The sequence below is a fragment of the Dipteris shenzhenensis genome, chromosome 33 (assembly GCF_047967505.1).
Source record: "Dipteris shenzhenensis isolate YYH24624 ecotype China chromosome 33, Dip_SZ_1.0, whole genome shotgun sequence".
Lineage (NCBI taxonomy): Eukaryota > Viridiplantae > Streptophyta > Polypodiopsida > Gleicheniales > Dipteridaceae > Dipteris > Dipteris shenzhenensis.
The window spans coordinates 31,299,607-31,320,680 of record NC_141628.1 but is presented as its reverse complement, the minus strand read 5'-3'; the positions used below and the strand labels follow the sequence as shown (position 1 = coordinate 31,320,680).

At 43.0% G+C, this 21,074-nt stretch overlaps 1 protein-coding gene and 1 pseudogene across 1 annotated transcript; one reads left to right on the top strand and one right to left on the bottom strand.

The window, feature by feature from the left end:
• Positions 1-467: 467 nt before the first annotated feature.
• Positions 468-1,190, bottom strand: LOC147879967 (aquaporin TIP1-2 pseudogene; annotated as a pseudogene).
• An 11,496-nt stretch (positions 1,191-12,686) lies between these two features.
• Positions 12,687-13,694, top strand: LOC147879966 (microbial Terpene synthase-like protein 13). Its single transcript, XM_087371630.1, has one exon. The coding sequence runs from the start codon at positions 12,687-12,689 to the stop codon at positions 13,692-13,694; it is 1,008 nt and encodes a 335-aa protein (XP_087227756.1).
• Positions 13,695-21,074: the final 7,380 nt, after the last annotated feature.

Below are 21,074 nucleotides of genomic sequence, written 5' to 3'. Positions count from 1 at the left end.
TTGTCTGAGCCATATGTAAGAAATTGTCTGTGCTGTATGTAAGATACTGTATTGTGGAATATATGAGAATACCTCTTTTCAATTAAAAAAAAAAAAAAACAGTTCTATTTGAAAAAAAAGAAGAAGAATTACATCATTTATTCAACGGCAATGTATATAACTCGCATACAAAATGGTGTCCAGACGCGGTACAGACAGTCCTGCCTGGGAATCGGTACATCCACCATACCCCATCCAGTGATTCTCGCTGCGCATGATGCACATCACATCACACTGTCGATCAACGTCCTGTCCAGAACGGGACGATATGAACACGCCTCGCCCGTGACAAGCGCTGCCTGCGACCAGCTACACTACCTGAAGCCCGCTAAAACGAAACAATGACCAAAAACCAGTACTGCGCCAGCTGCCTCCTCACAAATTCAGTCGCTTCATCCTCTTTGTGCCCACTATGTTGACCAACCGGCTTAGTAATCGGGGATGGGTTGATGCGTGGGCTCTGGACCCATGATCAGGAGGAGTTCATACACAATACCGACCAGCGCTCCTCCGACGAGTGGGCCGACCCAGTACACCCAGTGGTTCGTCCAGTCCCAGCTTACCAAGGCAGGGCCGAATGAGCGAGCAGGATTCATGGAACGTCCATCAAAAGCTCCGGCAAACAGAATGTTGGCAGCCACAATAAAGCCAAATTATGGCAAGAGGGGCGATGATCCCCACGTTTCCCTTAGCTCTAGTGTCAGCTGCTGTGGCATAGACTGTGTATACCAAGCCGAAAGTAATCACAATTTCCAGGATGATTGCTCCGTAAATTGGTTCGCCAGTAGAGAGCGCATGACTCCAACCATCTAGAAACGGGAAATCTCAGAAATGTAGCAATTGGAGTTTTTTTTAAAATTAAATTGAAAGTCTCAAAATGAGCTCCTAGGGAGTTCAAGATGGTGCCATACTTTCAATGCACACGGGGAGTATCTTAAAGGCTCATGAGTACTTACGGCACCGTCGGTTACCGCTGCCAGCAGCAAGCAGGCCACTGCAGCTCCAGCTAACCAGTAAAGGATGCCTTTTAGAAATTTATAAGGGTAATGCGCCGGGCCTCCAAACAGAAGACCAAATGTGACGGCTGGGTTGCAATGCCCGCCGCCGGGCACGCACATTTGATACAATCGACGTTGGAAACTTGTGGGCATAATTGGAGATTGGAGTCAGATTGTATGGACAAAGAAGAATCTCTAGCATCCGTCCTCTCCGGCCGAGCTCCCCAGTGCCGCCAAACTTGTATCAATCGTTGGGCTTGTCTCCAGAGTTCTCCGCAAGCACCATCAGCGTTGCCCGTAGCTGTCATGCCAGCATCCGCTCAGTGGGAGGCACATGCCCGCACTCCACACTCCAAAAAGCTGCCACTCCTCCAATTTTTACCAATAATGAAAGAGTGCAATGATTCTAAGTCGCACGTATTTGTGGTGCAGCAAGTCTCGAAACGGTTCACAAAATGGCGTGCTGGAAAGCTGCGAGTCGAGAGTCGAGACACCTCCAAAAATTATGTTTTTAGACTTTTCTGATTCCTTCTTCTCGCTTTCGAATATAAAGTACTCGACATCTGCGGAATTTGAACTTGGATAAGTTGGATTGACATCGCCCACCCTACACATCTAACGTACTCTCTAAACGTACATCACCTGAATTCGGTCTTACTCCATCTTTCTGAAAAGCTGTCCCTTCTCTCTTTTTCCCGAAAAGTTGCGTATACAAAATGATAAAACGAACTGACCAGTGACACGGTCGGCCCTCGGCTTCTTTCAGAAGCAGAAATCAGGACAATGTCCAGCGAAATCGACGAACAGACGCCAAGAAATGGCCATCAGAGCCCACCTCCCCACCCCAAAAGTCATCATGGCAAGAACAACTCTTTTTACGGTTGTCTGGATGAACAAACACATTGTTCATGTTGAGAATAAGAGCACAGCATCCCACGTTCTTGCTCTGGAGGATATAGTAGTAGTCAAGTGGGGGGTAGGCGGCGCATAACTACTCTTGCAATTGAAGAGTGGTATGGGAATATTGCCACTATGATGAATCTGCTAGAGCTTGGCTTCATAAACCCTATGCACTCTTCTTTGTTGATCTTGCGAAGAACCACAAGCTTGTGTAGCACTCATCTTGTGTCGGAGTTTGAAAGGACCTTTTACATATCTGCTTAGCACAAATTTGTTGTCGTGCCTAAATAAACCATGACATGATTATGTTGTTGTTCATAAAGAAACCTCTCTATCTCTTGCTCTTCCATAAAACATTCAAAGATACAAGAATGTGTTTCACACAAAAGGTCCTTTGATGATACAATACTTTAAAAAGACACAAGCCTATGAAGATCAAATACTTTTAAAAGATACAAGCCTATCTTTTTAAAAGATACAACATAAAATTTTCAAAGATATAAGCCTATGATGATCAAATATCTCTAATGTGTATGCCAGTACAAGGCACTCTTTCAAGAAGCTTAGATAGAACATGGAGAACATCCATAGAAAAAAACCTCTGACTAGGAGATCTATGACAACCACCACGTTGGTTCTTGGAGTTATATATTTGTGTAACAAGTCGAGAGTACTCTGCTCTGAAAAATACTGAGGCCTTCATCAACATCTAGGGGGAACCCATATAGCACAAGCTACAACCATAAAGAGGCCCTTTGTGAGCATGTCATCTAAGGTGGTGACATGCATATGTGGGGGGAATCGACTATGGGAACGAAGGGTCTCCACTAGTGCTAGCATTTTTACTCCGGGTGAGTGCAAAACAATCACCTTATATGAGAAAGTAGATAATACTGGGATCACAAAGCATTAGGGGGGGGTAAGTATGCCAGGTGAAGATGAGTGGGCGAGCAGCAGATGAGTAGGGGAGATGATTGGCCAGAGTTGAAGGAGGGAGCATAGTAGAGCAGGGGTGAAAAAGAGCTGGAGGAGGGGTGTGGAGCAAAGTAGCATAGTAGGGGTGGAGGAGAGCAACGTAGTAAAATGCCAAATGCCACGGATCTTATATATATTATAAAATTCGAGCCATCGTGGCGGTTAGAGGCCGAGGTTCCATCCATATTAATTATAGGCTACCAGGATGGAATCTTAGGTGCCACCTAGACGAGCTGGTAATCATGAAGAAGATGCCATGTGGTGAGTGAGTAGGCCACTCCGGTGGCTGCTAATTAACTGCCAGCCTGGTGGAATCTTAGCCATGATAGACGTGGCTGATGAGAGCTACCACCACCGGATAGTAATTCCCACAAAGTTATATCATGAAGCTCTAATCACTCATTACCATGCACTCTAGTTCTCTACTGAGCATGCAATCTCGGTGACTGGTAATTTTTACTACACTCATATTGATCATGCATGCTTAAGCCCAATGGTGGGTGAGCAGTGGCTGGTAATTTTAACTGCTAGTTCGGTGGGATCATAGCCATGACACACGTGGCTGTAATCACTCATTACCATGCACTCTAGTACTCTATTGAGCATGCAAGCTTGGTGAGTGGTAATTTTTACTACACTCGTAGTGATCATGCATGCTTAAGCCCAGTGGTGGGTGAGCGGTGGCTGGTAATTTTAACTACCAGCCCGATGGAATCCTGATGACAGCCACCACCATCAGGCAGTAATTTCCACAAAAGTAAATCATGAATCCTTATCACCTCGAATCCCTCAGTACTCTCCTGAGCATGCACTCTAGTACTTTCCTGAGCATGCACACCCAGTGACTCGTAATTTACTGCACTCATAGTAATCATGCATGGAAGCCTAGTGGTGGTAACTAGAAGGTGAGTAAATGCGAGCCACTGTGGTGGCTAGTAATTAACTGTCGGCTTAGTGGGTCTTAGCCCCGCCACCAGAGACGTGTTTGGGAATCTTAGATACCACCACCTCTAATCACTCATTACCATGCAAGTCAGTACTGCCACCTTGAATTAATCGAAATTCAGGCCAACCACTGTGGTGGCTCTCACGTTGACAGTGTAGTCAGGCTACAACCACCGTAGTGGCTCTCACCTTGATAGTGTAGTTGGGCTATAGACTGCTATTCCATTGCCTTAACTGTTTCATCTTCTATCCCTCTCGACCATTTCATTCTCCCTTGCAATCAAACTACAAACTCAAGCCTCCACTATTCCATTTCCTTCACTATTTCATCTTCTATCCCTCTCAACCATTTCTTTCTCCCTTGCAATCGGACTACAAACTCAAGCCTCCACTATTCCATTTCCTTCATTGTTTCATCTTCTATCCCTCTTGACTATTTCTTTCCCCCTTGCACTCTTCTTGTAACTTCTATCCCCTCGTAATAGACCCTGCACAGTCTGCGAGCTCTTCACACAATATTTCCTCTCCCTTTGCAGCACATTGTGAGAGCCCCTCTTCTCGTGATCTTGAAATCATGACATATGGGAGCTCCTCTCTCGACCTTCAAAATCCCAATTTGGATGCTCTCCAAAACTTCACCAGGTTGGTACAAGAGGTAAACATGTAAGGAGGGGCAACTAGTCTATCAAGGTCAGAAGATTACCATCAATGAAAGCGTGATTGAAAATGCTCTAGGAATTTCAAGAGGCAGTTTACAAGCATGCTTTTTCAAGAAGTAGTGGAAGGGACATGATAATCTAGATGTATACCCCAATGCTCATATTAGTAAAGATGGTGGAGTCAAGATTTCGAGCTTGCCAATAGACCTCCAAGATGTGTTGAAGAAGACCATTCACTTCTTTCCTGATATGAGAGGAACCTGCAAGTTCTGGCAGGTTCAAGCAATAGTAGAGCAACTGAAAGGATGTGATGTATCTCTCTCAAGGGCGATCTCCAAGAGCATGTTAAGCAATCTGAAGAATTGCATGGATGGCAAATCCCAATTGTCATCTCAGCCCACTGGAATTGCAATGCACCTAATGGCATCTACCCTTAAAGGGATTTTTGAGAAATACGAGAAGCAGATGTCTCAGAAGGTGACTTTTCTACAAGAGAAAGCCACTGATGTAGTAAAGGTAGTGCAACTTGAGAAAAGTCTCACGGAAGGTGCAGAAGCAAAGGTAGAGGAAGCACAAGCAAGGGCCTTGCGGGCACAAGAGCAAGCTAAGGTCATGATAAAAATGGTCAACATGGAAAGGCATATAAGAGAAGAAGCAGAGAAGCACATGAAGGAGCTCCAAGATAGGCTTGAAGAATTGAGAAGTGATGGGGACACGGCGGACAAGGAGCTATAAAATATGAAAAAGGAGCTTGAAGATCAAAGAGCTGAAAAGGAGGGTCTTTACAAATGGCTCTACAACATGCAGAATAGATTGAACTTTGAAAAAGACCAAATGATGGAGGAGTTGAAAAGGGAGAATGCAAAAACCAAAAAGGTGATGCAGGAACTGTGAGGGAGCTTTAAGGCCAGGAAGGATGGGGTGGAGAGAAACTGGGTTGGAGAAGACAAGGAGGTAGCTCTCCAGGCTAGGAAGGATGCAGAGACCACAACCAGGATGAAGCAAGGTGCAGCAATCACGATGGAGAAATTTGAAATAGCCACGATGAGGGCTATTTTTTTGAAACACTGTTGAAAGTCCGAAGAGTAAGCTACAAGACCCTACAATAAGATTACAATAGGGTTGTGCATAAGCTTGCTGTGGCTTTTGACAGTTATGGAGTGGAAGTCTTGGAAGTCTTGGAAACGGCCATAAAGATGTTTTTGAGCAATTTAAGTAGCTTCAACAAATGCTGAGGGATTCAGATGAAGCTATTGCATACAGTTAGCAAAAAGTAGAGGAGATGACGGAGAACATCCGCAGCCTTAGGATGAGGGAGGAAGGAGTCAAGATGCAACCTCGTCATGTGCAGAGCAAGACTGTGGTATTGACATTTGCAATAGTTAAATCGGATGCCTATCCTACTATGGAGCAGGGTCCGAAATGCGTAGTCTGCCATACCCCCATCATAGATGACTGTTGTATCCGATGGCTTGTGTTCTACCACTGTGCACTTTTTTTTCTTTGGGGTGTTTGTGCATACAAAATTGCTATGTAGAGAATGCCATTTTCCATTGCCCAGACAGATCAAATTTTCCTACCTGCTACAGCTATCTACGACAAGAAAATATGTGATGAAGCTCAATTTGACATTTGGGAAAAAGATACAAAAGAGAAGGAGCTCAAATTGAAGAAGGCCAAGACCAAGCCTAACTGCGAGAAAAAGGAGCCTGAAGGGAGGAACCAGCCCCATTCAGGAAAGGAGCAAGAAGGGCCAAGCCTGCAACCAAGAAGCTCAAATTAAGGAAATAAGAAGCGGCATGAAGAGAGGGGCCAGGCCCCTATAGGAAGGAACCAACCCCATTCTTGAAAGGACTAAGGAGGGCTGAGCCTGCAATCACGGAGCTCAACGAGGAGTCCTTGAGATGTAATTTGAAGGAAAGGAGTCTTTGAGATGTAATTTATGCAATCTATTGAATTATTAATCATCTGTAGAGTTTACTTGGGCAACGTTTTCTCAGCTATGTGACTAGATAGTGTCCTTTGATCCATGCCAAAGACCATAATGTGAGACGAAAGATTTCGATTTAAGAAAGTAATGTGAGACAAAAGATTTTGATTCGATCACTAACATGATACTGAAAAATTTTGATCAGTCAACTAATGTGAGACGAAAGATTTTGATTAGAAAACTAATGTGAGACCAAAAATTTCGATAAGACAACTAACATGAGACCGAAGAATGAGAAGGTCAGGCTCAATGAGCTCAAAGATTTCGATTACCAAACTAAGATGAGACTGAAGAGTGAGAGGAAAATAGCTGCAAGAGGACATGCTTCGGTGGTGAGTGTAATATTTGGAGTCGGTAGAGACAGTGAATATTAATTTCCCTAGGTATGGTTTTTCCTAATCCTTTAAGGTACTTGTCAAGCTCATGATGTAGGTTTCTTTTGAGGCACGAAGATGTATAGAGCGCAAAGACCAGGATGAAGAGGACCCCCCACAAAAGGATGAGTTACTATGGGCATACAAGTCGGGTGAGTCAAGCAAGCATGTATGTATGTATGTATGTATAGAGAGAGAGAGAGAGAGACATAGGGCCACTAACAAGAAAATCTAACAAAGCAAAAAGTCACCATTGACCTTCAGTCCTTTCAACTTTCCCGATGTGATATCTTGGACTAATATTCCAAGCGTGATGTGACTTGTATGACCTTTTCCAAGGTCGACATGACATGTCGCTCATGACGATTGATCTCCCGGAAAAGAAATCAACTACATCCTAGGGCGGAAATTTAATTCTGGCCAGCCTCAGCCCTATTCATTTGATGGCCCATCACCATGTGGTTTCCATACTCCGAATTGTCTCATCCTCGAAGGACGAAGTTTGATGTTCGTTAGAAAAGGGAGGGTAGTTTCTGGAGCTGATTTTTTTGCATGTGGGTCTGTGACATGCAACGACAGGAGCGGCAGAGACGCAGAGTTGGCGGGACATTTTTGTCCTGCAGACACCAAACTGTACCTAAGAGTATGGACCCAGCCAGCCACCAGAGCCGACCCGATAGATTCCCAATCGTCGATGTACTTTTAGGCTACGTACGTCTAGCCAACGGATGCACATTGATGAGTTCATCTTTAAGGGCCCCAGTTCCCTTTGATTGGGCCTTTGGCTTTGGCAGCTGACCCTAAGTCATAAAAAGTCTGTCGTGGTACTCGTGCCTTATAAGAATTGGCCGAGTGTGTCTCCAAAAGAAAAATGCAACAATTCTAAATGTGAGATTTGAACTTTTTTCAAATTCTTCACACTATTTAACAAGCTATGCAAATTCAAACCTTCAACACAAAAATAAGGGATAAGGAAGTAGCCCGACAATAGAGCCTGATGGTAGAGTTGACTATTTAACAAGCTATGCAAATTCAAACCTTCAACACAAAAATAAGGGATAAGGAAGTAGCCCGACGGTAGAGCCCAACGGTAGAGTCAAATAGCTTCCTAAAAAAGAAAACATTCAAACGTGAAAAAGAGAAGGGACCCTCACCTTGTCTAAGGACTCCATAAAGGTTTAAGACCTCAACTAGCAAGCATTGTTGGCATGAGCTCAATGAGCACTAATCTGTACATCTAATTGTTCCTCCATTGCACAATTACACCTATACAAGCCTCATACAATGAACCATGATTGTGATACTAGTCTTGAGGGTGGGATTTTAGTCGAGCATCATTTATTTTTTGGAAGTGCCCACTACCTAGTACCCACTTACATCCTAGGCCCAAACCTACACCAGTCACCCTACACTAAATAGGGAAAGAAGCCTAACACCAAATAGGGAATTTTCATTTCTTTTGGTGTATAGAAGCTATTGGACAACATCTTTGAGCTCTGAATGGTGGAATGTTTAGTTTAGTCATGTCTTCATGATTTGGAGTCTAAGTCATAGATTGTTTCTAGTTTATCCAAACTATAACATATAGTACCAACTCATCACCTCAACAGTTCCTCTTCAAGTTGTACATACCATGTGGGTTCAAGTTATTCTCGTTCAAATGGTATTGTTTCACATAATCTTTGTCTTCGTTTCAACACCATCAAACCCCTTGCACCTTGAGCGTGCCATCTCTCTCTCTCTCTCTCTCTCTCTCTCTCTCTCTCTCTCGCGTGTGCGCTTAAACAACAAGTGACAACTTTTAACACGATGTTGAATTTCACAATGTAGCTTTCCTTACCATGTCACAACTTGATTAATAGCTATTACATGATGCTACTTTCTGTAATGCCAAAAAATACTTGTCACCACTTACACATTGATTTTCCTCTACAAGTAAGAGAAGACCATGTAGGGGTTTTTACCAACCGGGGCCCAGGGTGTTAATATGTCTAAGGAAAAAGGCATTAATATGTGTATGTGTGGCAATAGTATAATAAAATATGGTGTGTGTAAGGCCCAGGGTTGAGGTAGCAGGGCGTGACCATGTGCCACCCTTCCACGTAAGAGGACCCATAAGATGTGATGTACATAATCCATGGTAGTAATATTATAAAATGTAAGGTGGCATGGCTCCTCCATGTGCCACACCTCCACCTAGGCTGCATTTAGTGAGATATGGCCCAAAGTCCATGGGAGAAGTAATATAAAATAGGTGGAGATGGATATTATATTGGATTATTCCCTCCATGTAGGATAGGCCCATGTGGGGGAGGTTTAGATAGTCCGAGGATGCAAGTTAAATAATTGGGAAAGTAGGATGAGGTGGCCAGATTCCTTGTGCCAACCCTCCACTTGTCCTCCTAGAGGTTTGAACATATTCTAAAATTGGAAAGAGACCAAGGGAGTATCATAGACTTGAGATATGGGGCTTGATTTATGTGGAAAAATGAGGCAAAGGGTTGTCGTACACAATTAAGAGTGTGTAACCGCCTAGCCCACATGGGAGACTTTTCCACACACACCATGCATGTGGGAGGATGCATTTATTGGGAGAGAACCCCTCTCTTGGCTATAAAAGGAGGGGGCTATTCCTTGATGGGACACACTCATTCTTGTAAAGCCACCTAGCTAGTACTTTGATATTTCCCTCTCATCCTTTCTTTAGACTCTCGTCATGATGATAAGTACACAATTAAAGCCCATTGATTGGATGTGGGATAATGCACTCCTGCAGATCTGCAAGATAGAATAAAGTAGACCCACACTCATGAAAGATCCAGAAAGGTCTTGACCACTGCAACTTCAATTTCCCTGGCATTTTCCCTACGTAACTGTTGATCAAAAACACCAATTGATCGTGCTCGAACAACTTTTTTTTCAAAGCCAAATCCACCCTTTGATTTTGCCTTGCTTGGACCTCCATGGTAAGATAATCGCTTTCCATCCATATGTCATCCAACATATCTAGCACATCCAGATGGAACACCATAGACTCGTGCGGAAGAATTCTATCCTCCACCACAATCTACAGGCTTGGAACAACATGCTTGATAGGTGTAATTGCCTCCATCCCGAATGCTAGCTTGAAAGGAGTTGGTACGATTGTAACCTTGAATGACGTGCAATAGGCCCACATTGCGGCCAACAACTTTTCATCCCAATCTATGCGGTGCTCATTGACTAGCAACGAGATCATCTGCTTGAATTATGTATGATTTGTCGATTCATCCAATCCATTGGCCTACGATGGGTGATAGGGAGATGACTTCTTGTGAATCACCATGTAAAAGGAATTCATCCACTTAATGACCTTGTTGATGAAGTTAGTACCCCTGTCACTGACCCACTGGATTTGACAGCCAAACCGCATGAACATATCCTGATAAAGGCATTTTGCATCTGAATTTGTGATGTTATCTCATAGTGCCCATGCCTCCACTCGAATAGTACAGTAGTCCAGTCGCCCACAAGCAAATAGCAATTCCTCGTGAAGGTTGTAGCCAGATGGAATGGACCCATGAAGTCCAGCCCCCATTTTTCAAATGGTTCAAGTGGCAAAATGGGGTGTAGGGGCATCCGATCATGGTCTGTTAGTTGACACAACCTTTGACAGAGATTAGAGCTCTTTGCGAACCATCGGGCATGTTTTTGCATAGTTGGCCACCATAGGCCCGGTTGTAGAATCTTCTTTGCTGTGAAGAGACCTGAAAACTTTATGCATGGATAAGGAAGCCTCTGATGAATGCTTGTCATTCACTAATTTTGAGCTACACTTCAACATGCCAAGATGCACCTTCAATTTTGATGGTGCGTATTCTTGCTTTCAAAACCACATATTATAGTTCTTGAAAGAGTTTGATCTAGCAATTTGCCTTTCAACTGGCGTCTCAAATATTCTATCTAATAAAATATTAAGGTGAACCTAGCCCTACCTCCATTCAAAAAAATTTGCCAATGCATTTACGGTCATTCAAGCTCCATTACATAGTTGCTTTTTCCTGTAGGTTGTAAAACAATTACATCAAAACTATGAATTTCCTGGCTATTGCTAAAACATTTCTTGACTGAGCTTTGTGTATGAATGTGTCAAATAATGCTTGTTATTGATGCATTTTCAAGCAACATCTTCTTGTGAAAGACTGCAATATGCCAATATCCCTCCCTTGCTACTACTAGATACAATTGTAGCGTAGCTTGAGCCCACAATGTGAGCCCGCACCTAATTAAAAGCCAAAAATTTAAAGGCCACCCATTTCTAGTGAGCCTTGCACTTTTGCAAAACCCACTAAATCTACTCTCCTCTTCCCCATTCATGTTAATCAGTCTGTACCTTGCATTAAATACGTACTTTTTGTTCTCTCTCTCTCTCTCTCTCTCTCTCTCTCTCTCTGTGCCCCCCTCCCTCCCTCCCTCCCTACCCCCCCCCCACACACACCATTTGATTTTGCCACTTGAGTGTTCTCTCTCTCTCTCTCTCTCTCTCTCTCTCTCTCTCTCTCTTACACACACACACACGCACGTGCACGCATGCACACACGTGTGCATGTGCGTACACACATACACGCACATGCACATGCACATGCACATGCACACACACGCACATGCATACACACACGCATATGCACACACATGTTCACACCTGATGGTTCTGAGCCTAGATATCCTTATATACAATACATAGTCCTAGAATTTTTGTTGTTGCATAAATAACTTTTTACTTCCTTAATTTCCTATTGTTAACAGGGTGTTTAATGTTACAATGCAGCTTTCCTTGCCACATTACCACTTGATTGATAGCTTTTACCTGATTATGCATTTTTCAATGTGAAGATAGTTTTGCTACATATCACTTCGTTTTTAATTTCAGCTTATTTAGATATGATTTCAGTTTATTTAGATACAAATAAGATAAGATGATGAATTATTGGGATAGTTTGATGGAGAATAGCATATGTGTCCTCCCCCACTATCATACTAAACCAAAGTTTGATGGATGATAGCATAGATATAATACCACATATGATCCATCTAGGTGGTTGGTTACTCCCCCAATAGCCATGTGTAAAAGTAGTGTGTACTCAACTTTTGTGTACCCTTGCCCTAGGGACCATAAGGTAGGACATATACACCTGGCGTCTAATCAAACCTTAGAGTGTAACTCATCGCATAGTGTTGGGCTTGTAAAGTTTTATAGGCCTTAAATTTTCTTTGTTCCTTCAATGTCTAGAGTACGCATAGGCTTAGGCAAGATTCACACATGTCCGGACAAGGGGAGGGTGACGCAACATTGAACATCATTGGCACAAATAATTGGACAAGGGGAGGGTGACATAGCATTGAACATCATTGGCACAAATAATAACATCATTGGCACACATATTTGTTTCGTCCGGCTTTGGTAGTGACTGGCCACCAAGAAAAGTGAAAGTTTGAGAACCCCATCTCTTGTTCATGTAATGAAACGTGTAGAAACCGCGGCCTTGTAATGTATAGTAATGTGTGAAATACATCAACACCCGAACAAGATTTCTGAGCGAAAGCGTATTGCAGAATACAAGGGTTGTCATAAATTTATATGAGTCATTCCAAGTCTCAAAAAAAAAAGGTAGGCTCCATGCACGTAGAGAAGGGTCCGTGTTACAAAGACAAAATATTTCATCACGTTTCATGTTACTACTATAAATATTTGGACACAATCTCTTACACACCACTACTGTCGTTCAGTGTCTACCCTTTCTTATTTCGTACATCGTTTTCCCTCACAATGGAGCTCCTGAACTTTGACATACCCTCCAGCCTTCCCTGCTCTTTCCCCGTTGCATTGCACCCTCAATATGAATTTGTTAGAGCCCAATGCGACCCTTGGATCTTGTCCATCGTTCGACCCTCCTCCGACGCTGCTAGACAATTCATTATCGACTGCCTCTTCCCCGCTTTCTGCTGCATGATTTTCCCCAAGGGAGATACCACTCGTCATGTCCTTGTCACCAAAGTCCTCTCTTGGCTCTTCATCTCGGACACAGATGATGACGATCCCAAAGCATTAGGATCAGACTGTTCAGCGAGCGAGCGACGACACGATACCATTTTGACCATCCTTGCTGCTGGCGTGAAGGGCGTAGCTACGGGAGATGCGGTATTGGATGCCTTCTCCGAAGTGTGGCAGGAGATTTGTAGAGGCATGTCTGCCGTGCTGCAATTTCGCTTCGTTCAAGCCATGAAAGACTACTTCAATGCTGTCAAAGTCCAAGCTATATATCGCCGGTTAGGCTGTCTCCCAAACGTGGAGCAATACAAACGGATCTGCCGACCAGCGTCGTTTGCTCTCCCTGCCTACATTTTGATGGAATATTCCCTCCATATAGAGCTGGACGCAGAGACATTGCAGAGCCCGGACATAATTCGCCTGCAGGACGCAGTCATTGACCACATTTGTTGGTGCAACGACGTGCTGTCTTGTAAAGTCGAGACTTCCATCGGTGACTACTTCAACCTTCCCTCTGTTTTCTGTGAAGCCACAGCGTGCACTTTCCCAGAAGCCATTCGTCGTGTTGTCGAGGAGATTGAGACGGTGGACAAACTTTGCGTGGAGTTGGTTCATGCGATAGAAGAAGGCGGCCTCATAGAGCAACCAGGGGTACGAAGCTACGTATCTGGCCTGTGTTCATCCATGTCCGGTAACCTCTTCTGGTCTTACAACACTGCTCGCTACAAGAAATCATGCACCAGAGACGGGATTGTCATTGCAGTTGGAGCAGATGCATCCAAGTAGATCTTGGTTGACCCCTTGTTATGTATAAGAAGCATATGCATCTAATTAAGATCGTGTGGTAGTGTGCTCCAGCAAATGTGCATCACGTTAGTACTTTTCCTATACAATATTGTCCTATAGTGAATTACAAGTGTTGCTCTTAAACTTGTCCTTAACTTCGAGTCAAGTCCCAAGGCATGGAGTATGCCAAAATGGTAGAGTTCCATACATAAATTTCATATTGATGCATATGTAAAGATAGAGTCCATTAAAAGTCTACAGCCTTCTCTTATGTAACCCTTTTGCAAGCATACTTTTGAAAATTTTGAGCTTTTGAATTAGCTATTTTGTGTGCACATCTAGGAGACTCTCACTAGTATTGATCAATGAACAAGAGATTCAGTGCAGACAATCTTATTTTCCCACAATTGGAAAGGAGCCAATATCAAAAGACCCTTCATGTATGTGCACGCGTATTGGGGCAGGGAGGGGTGTGTGACATGCACATGCATGAGTGCATGTGTGTGTGTGTGTGTGTGTGTGTGCATGTGAGCGTGTATGTATGTGTGTATTCTTGTGCATCTCGATGTGTATGTGTGTGGGGAGGGGCAGGAGGTAAGTGGGAAAGGAGAGAGGTATGAAAGGGTTAGGAGAGTGATAAGGTGGGGGTACTATGGGTAGATTAATTAGATTGATGTAAGACTTTCTTGGGAAATTTTTTAAAACCCAAACACGTTGTGTCATTGCTATATTATCCAACATTAATGAGATGCATCAGCTATAAGCATGAACTTTGAAGATGGTTGGAGCGATTACAAGGTCCATTGGATGAATCTACAATGAATATCAAATTTTGGATACTTGAGAACCATGATAAGTTGAAGTTGCATGTTACATACAAGGTGAAGAGAAGTCTTTTAAATAACAAGAAGTTGAGAGTAAATGTTATAGTTTGGATAAAAGCAACTATATGTTAGAGTTTGGATAAAATCAATAAACTATGACTTAGACTATGTTAAATGAAGTCAATTAGGAAGTCATGCCTAGGATGTCACTGACCATTCCTCAATTCATATCCCAAAGGTAATCCAATCGGCCTCTTGCAAGACATGGAGGGAATCTGTTGGTCTTCTTGTTTATCATCGGCTCATCCTTCCTCCGTTTATCTATTATCCAAGCTGCTCAATTTGGTACCCGGGTTCCATCGACAATTGCTTCAATCCCTCAACAAGGAGTTTGAGCAAGAAGAGGTCAATGTATGCCAAACTGATTCTTCGCCTGTGGCAGCGGTCCCTCTCATGGATATGCAAATTCTTGTCATTATGGCAAAAGCACAAGGCCACGCTTTCAAGCAAGTTCTGATTGATGGGGGTTCTGGAGTCAACATCATCACTCTGAAAACATGCCAAGAGATGGGATGGATGTCGTGGGAACTGGCGCCATTCCTATTCTGCATGTTAGATCAGTGGCGAGTTTGGCCATTAGGGATCATGCGAGTGGTCATCTTGAAGGTGGCCGGAGTTTCATTTGTAGTCTCTTTTGTGGTGTTGAATATGGAGGCTCCAACCTCAGAATACATTGTGCTATTGGGTAGACCCTGGCTGTGGCAAGTGAAGGTCAAACAAAATTGGGAGCACAATGTCATTTTTGTGTGACAAGGCAAGTCACAATGGGTGAAGTGGATCCCCTATCAGAGGCACTGTGACCAGTGCTGGTAGAAACATTGAATATGGGGGATGGCCTAGACGATGACAAAGAAGAGGTATTCCTCAAGGCCAACTTGGATTTGGTACCACTATTTGTGGTCGATGTGGAAGGAATTACGGAGCACTATCTTCACCAAAATCCTTTCGCGAGCTCCATTAGCATAGTCCTAGATGAGGTGGCTGAACAACAACAAGTGGTGGCTGGCATGAATTTGTGGGATCTTTTGGAGTAGGAGCAGGAGTTTGATGACCGGATGGAATGAATCACAAGGGTGTAGGAGGATGCGTTTGACACAGCGTATGAATCCGCGTGTGGCTAAATAGGTGTGGGAGAAGTTGGAGTGCGTATTGATGGTGGGATTCATAGCACCAATTGAGAAGCCGGAGTGGATATTGCCAATTGTCATTATGCCCAAGAAGAATAAAAACTCAGGGGGGTCACTATGTATAAACCCTCTATATCACGTGCATTCAAGGCCTATATTTAAAATCCCTTATCTGTAAAATTTTTTCATCAATAAAATGTACCCCTTTTCTATACAAATCTGTAAATTTTTTCCAAAACTATTTTAAATAGTCCCTTATGTATATTTATTTCTGTAAATTTTAGAAATAAAAAATATCCTTATGTTAAACTCACGGATAGGGTTACATATGATGAGTGACCCCCCCGAGAATAAAAAGCTATGAATTTGTGTGGACTATTGCAAGCTGAATGCTACAACGGTACTGGATCCATTACCTTGGCCTTACATGGACTCAATGCTAAATGAAGTGGCGGGGCATGAGGTGTACTCATTTCTCGACGGGGTACAGTGGCTACAACCAAATCCGGATGGGTCTGAAAGATCAATCAAAGGTTGCATTCATAACGTCTTGGGGAGTGTATGTGTGCACAATGATGTGGTTTGGACTTTGGAATGCTCCATCCACTTTTTAGTGAGCCATGCAGAAAATTTTTGGCCCATATTTGACATAGTTCATGAGGATCTTTCTAGATGGCCTCAGTTTTTTTGGGACATTCACCGAGCACTTGGAGCATCTACGAAAGTGCTTCTAGCATTGTCGGGAAGTGTCTTTCAGCGTGAATCCCATGAAATATGTGTTCGCCACTGAGGAGCGGGAGACTCCTGAGTCATGTCATCTCGTCAGAAGGAATTGTGGCCGGCCAAAGTGGCCATGATCATGCAAGCACCTACACCAATAGTGCCAAAAAGTGTCTGCGGTTCTTGGGTCAGATCCGCTGGCATGGCTGGCATTTGCGATTCTTGGCTCACATGGTGGTGATTCCCCTGAATGTGCTAGCTCATGTGGAGTGAAATGCATTTTTGTGGATGGAACAGTGCGATAGGGCATACATGCAACTCAAGGTTCAACTCTTGTGTGCACCAGTTTTGATGTCTCTTGACTGGGAGAAACGTTTTCATGTGCTCGTCAATGCTTTAGACCGAGCCACTGGTAGTATGCTGATGCAGGAGGATGTTGATAGATGGTACTACCCGGATGGCTTTTGGCAGCTGAGAAGAACAATAACATTACTAGACAAGAAGGACTGGGAATGATCTATTCCGTCAAGAAATTTGGGCATTACTTGTTTGGATGACCCCTTGTGTTTCATGTTGACCACTTCGCATTGCTATACCTAGCAAAGCAGCACAATCTCACAGGTTGGCTGGCATGCTGGGTGTTGTTGTTGTAGGAATATGATTTCAAAGTCATCCATCGGCTAGGATCTTAGCATGCAGTGGCCAATTACCTGCATCAATTGGAGTTCGAGGAGATGCTGACTAGAGTGAAAGATGAGTTTCCCGATGCTGAGCTAGATGCAATCTTCCAAGTGGATCCAGTCAAAGTTGGGCCTGCGGTGGTTCTAGAAATCGCATGGTCTTAGTATGATGAGATGGTGTCATTCCTAACCACTGGGGTGGTGCCTAAGTACCTGAGTCGATATCAAAGGAAGAGGATGGCATCGCAAAGCCAATCTTTTGAAGTAGTGCTAGGCCAACTATATTGTAGGCATTTGACGGAGGCCCTACTACTGCGATGCATTTAGCCTCATGAGAAACATGTTCTAATGGAGGCCTATTGTGGTGTTTTGGGTGAGCACTTTTCAGGTCTCTTCATAGCAAAGAAGATTGTACAAGCAGGCCTATGGTGGCCAACCATGCAAAAACATGCGCGATGGTTCACAAAGAGCTCTAATCTCTGTCAAAGGCTGGGTCAACCAACAGATCATGATCGGAAGCCCCTACACCCCATTTTGCGACTTGAACCATTTCAAAAATGGGGGTTGGTGCAAACCGGTGGCATTGAGGCTTATGCTACTACTTGCAAGTGCTGCTATATTGCACAGCCTTAACAATGATGCCAAGCACAAATAGTCCTAGTGCTAGGAAAATGGGGCTAGAAGAGAGTGGTCAGGGGAGAACGCAGGAAGCCCAGCATCCAAACGATGGGAAATTGATGATGGCACATTAAAAAAAACAAAAGAGGTCGCAACTTGTGCCCTGACTGAATCCGTTGACTGTTAGGAACAAGTGCAAGCAGCAAGACAGATGCAAGAAGCATGGGCAATTTTCATGGCAATTTCCAATTGCAGGCCATTGTCATCTGCTGATGGAGGGAAGAGCCGTAGGTGCACTTCGAGGCTACCTATTGAACATTGATGGGCTAGCAAGCTAGTTGACCCTTTCCTTGGAGGCTGTGCACCAGTATAACTTGGGCAACCATAAGCTTGAAGAGCGTACCAAAGCTCTGATACCACTATAAGTAGAATTAATGTTTCAAATCCACAAATCAACCAAATCAAGGGGAAGCAAGCACAAGGATGAAAGAGACGACACGTAGGCTAGGTACAATCTCCCCCCTCTAGGTGAGTGGCTCATACTCCCTCACCTAGAGTATTTATCAATATTCAAAAAGCATAAAAGCTCCGAAAAACACATAGAGCCAAAAATATTTTGTACAAAAATATCCCTTTGCCAAAAATAAGGGATGCACAAAAAGCTTTAGCTTTTAATCCTTTTATCACTCTTCTACCACTAATTATTACCCATGGCATATAATATAAAATATTACAAATTGTGGCACATGGCCATTACACAAAAATCCATGTGACACCTCAATTAGTATCCTCGTAATATCATCAATCTTCATCATGAAGCTCATCACCTATGCTCAAACCATCAAGTGCACATTAGTAACAATCAAACAAATAATTCACCAAATGAATTATGCAATCAATAATCATAAGGCTAATGCACACATGCGACACATGCCAATAAATGGTGCACTTAATGTGACACATTAATAATCACAGATGGATGGTGCACCATGGGACACATTCCATCTGATGGTGCACAAATGTTACACATCATATATCTCACGGATGGTGCACATGATGCTACACATACCGTCTTCGCGTAGGTGGTGCAGACTAGCTAAAAGGTTATCAAAAAAAGGAATAAAGGCCTGGGTAAATCTTTGGGACAGTTCTAGCCAAGACTAGATGGATTTGTTGGACATTACTCTTCGGTAGTACGGGATGAATGCTAGATAGCCTCAACTTCTGCAACCTACCCTTGACTGTGTTAAATTGCAATGGCCCACAAGCAGAATAGCTCTTGAACCATCATGTTTTAAAGGGTTGTTTACCATATTAGGAAAACCTATTCACAAACTAACCACTAAGGAATGGCAAAACATGGTTTCCCCCAGTAGAATACCTATAGCCAAACAAATATGGAGGAAAGAATCCCCTTATGATAGTGAGGAAACCTAGAACCACAGTTTCAGCAAGGTTTGGAAATCAACCCCATCTAACAGCCTCTAGTAGCATACATTGTCTACAATTAATACAAAGAAAATTAAGAATTTAAACCTTCTATCATCATGGATTTAGAAAAAGCATGTGCAAAATAATTTCGTCCATCGATTTATACATCAAAGGTGCCCAATCTTTTTGGGTGTTCATTTTTGGAAGAAACCCACAAAGTAGGGGAGCTCACTTTCTATTACAAGGATTGATTTCATGATTTTATATATTTTTGGAGTTTGAAAAACCACATGCAATACATGGAATCTACAATTGTTGAATCCCTTATAAGATCTCTGCATTAAGTCCTGATTGCAATGCTCACTTACCTTTTAAGGTTTGGATTGAGCTTAGTGACCCACCTAAGGCGGCAAGATTTTCCTATGTGTGGTAACAATCCTTTGGGCCGAATTGAGATCCAATCCCTTGTTCCATACTGGTCCAATTACTCTTACAAAATCTTGACTCTTTTGGCATCCATGGTACTTTTCTTAATATCTTGGTGTCTCCTATTTGTTCTAGCTTCATAGTCATCTAGAAGATCTCCCACAAATGTACGTGTTTTGGCTACCACAACCTTAAGACCACAAATGCATCCTATTGCTTTTTTATTTTAGTATATCAGGACACATAAAGGAGAGGAATCTCTAGCTTAATTGAAGGGAATCGAACATGTGAGAGTGTGACGGCTTGCAGAAAAGTCAAATATAGGCACATCCTGCTATCTGTTGAGCACAGGCGTTTACTGTTTTCTTACACTTGTCATGAGGCAAAGGCATCAAATCCCAAGTGTGGTTTGCATCCAAGGCAGCCATCTCTTCATCCATAGTTGCTTCCCAATTTTTATGCCATGCTGCATCCTCAAAGCATGTGGGCTCTGGTTCCTCTAGAATCTTGACCATATAAGCATAGTGATCTGCTCTATACACATCATATCTCAGCCTGTCAAATGGATACTTAACACGAGTGGACCTGCATACAACTGGATCACTTGTTGCAGGAGTCTTTAAATCATGCTTTCTTTTTCTTACAACAAGTGTAACAATATAAGGAATCCCAAGTTCCTCCTCAAGGCTCATTTCAGAGCCACTTGACTCTCCATCAACATGAGAGCTACCAACTAAAACATCAAAAACTGGAGCATGGTCCACCTTTTCTTTTCCCTTACGTGACACCTGCACAACACTATCAGGACTGCCATGTGACGATTCAGTAGATCTCAATCTCCCTATCCATCTATTAGATCCATTAGTAGAGGACTCTTCGGGTCCACTCAAGGCTTGAGATTGCTGCTCTGCATTTGCTACAGCATTTCTATTTCCTACATCTACATATCCTACCATAACAATTGGTGCATACCAATTGCTCATCTCATAAAAAACAACATCTCTGCTCACATGCATTTTACGAGTGGAAGGGTTATAACAACGATACCCTTTCTGGTGCAGAGCATATCCAATAAAGATGCATTTTTTTACCTTTGGATCTAGCTTTGTTCTTTTCTCATCAGGAACACAAACATAAGCTATGCAACCAAATACCTTCAAGTGACAAATATATGGTTTCTAGCCTATATACATTTCTTCAGGCGTCATGCCATGGACAGTTGCAGTGGGGATTCTGTTCATAATATAAATAGCAGTTGCTACTGCTTCAGCCCAAAAATAGTCAGGCATATTTTTCTCATTTAGGATTGTCTGTCCTACTTTTGCAATATGCATGTTCTTCCTTTCTGCAACCCCATTCTGTTGAGGGGTAGACCTGCATGAGTACTTCCTTTGAATACCCTGTTCTTTCAGATATTCACTGAATTCTTTTGAAAAGAGCTCTCCCCCTCCATCAGATCTTAGCACCTTAATATGCACACCTTTCTCTTTTTCA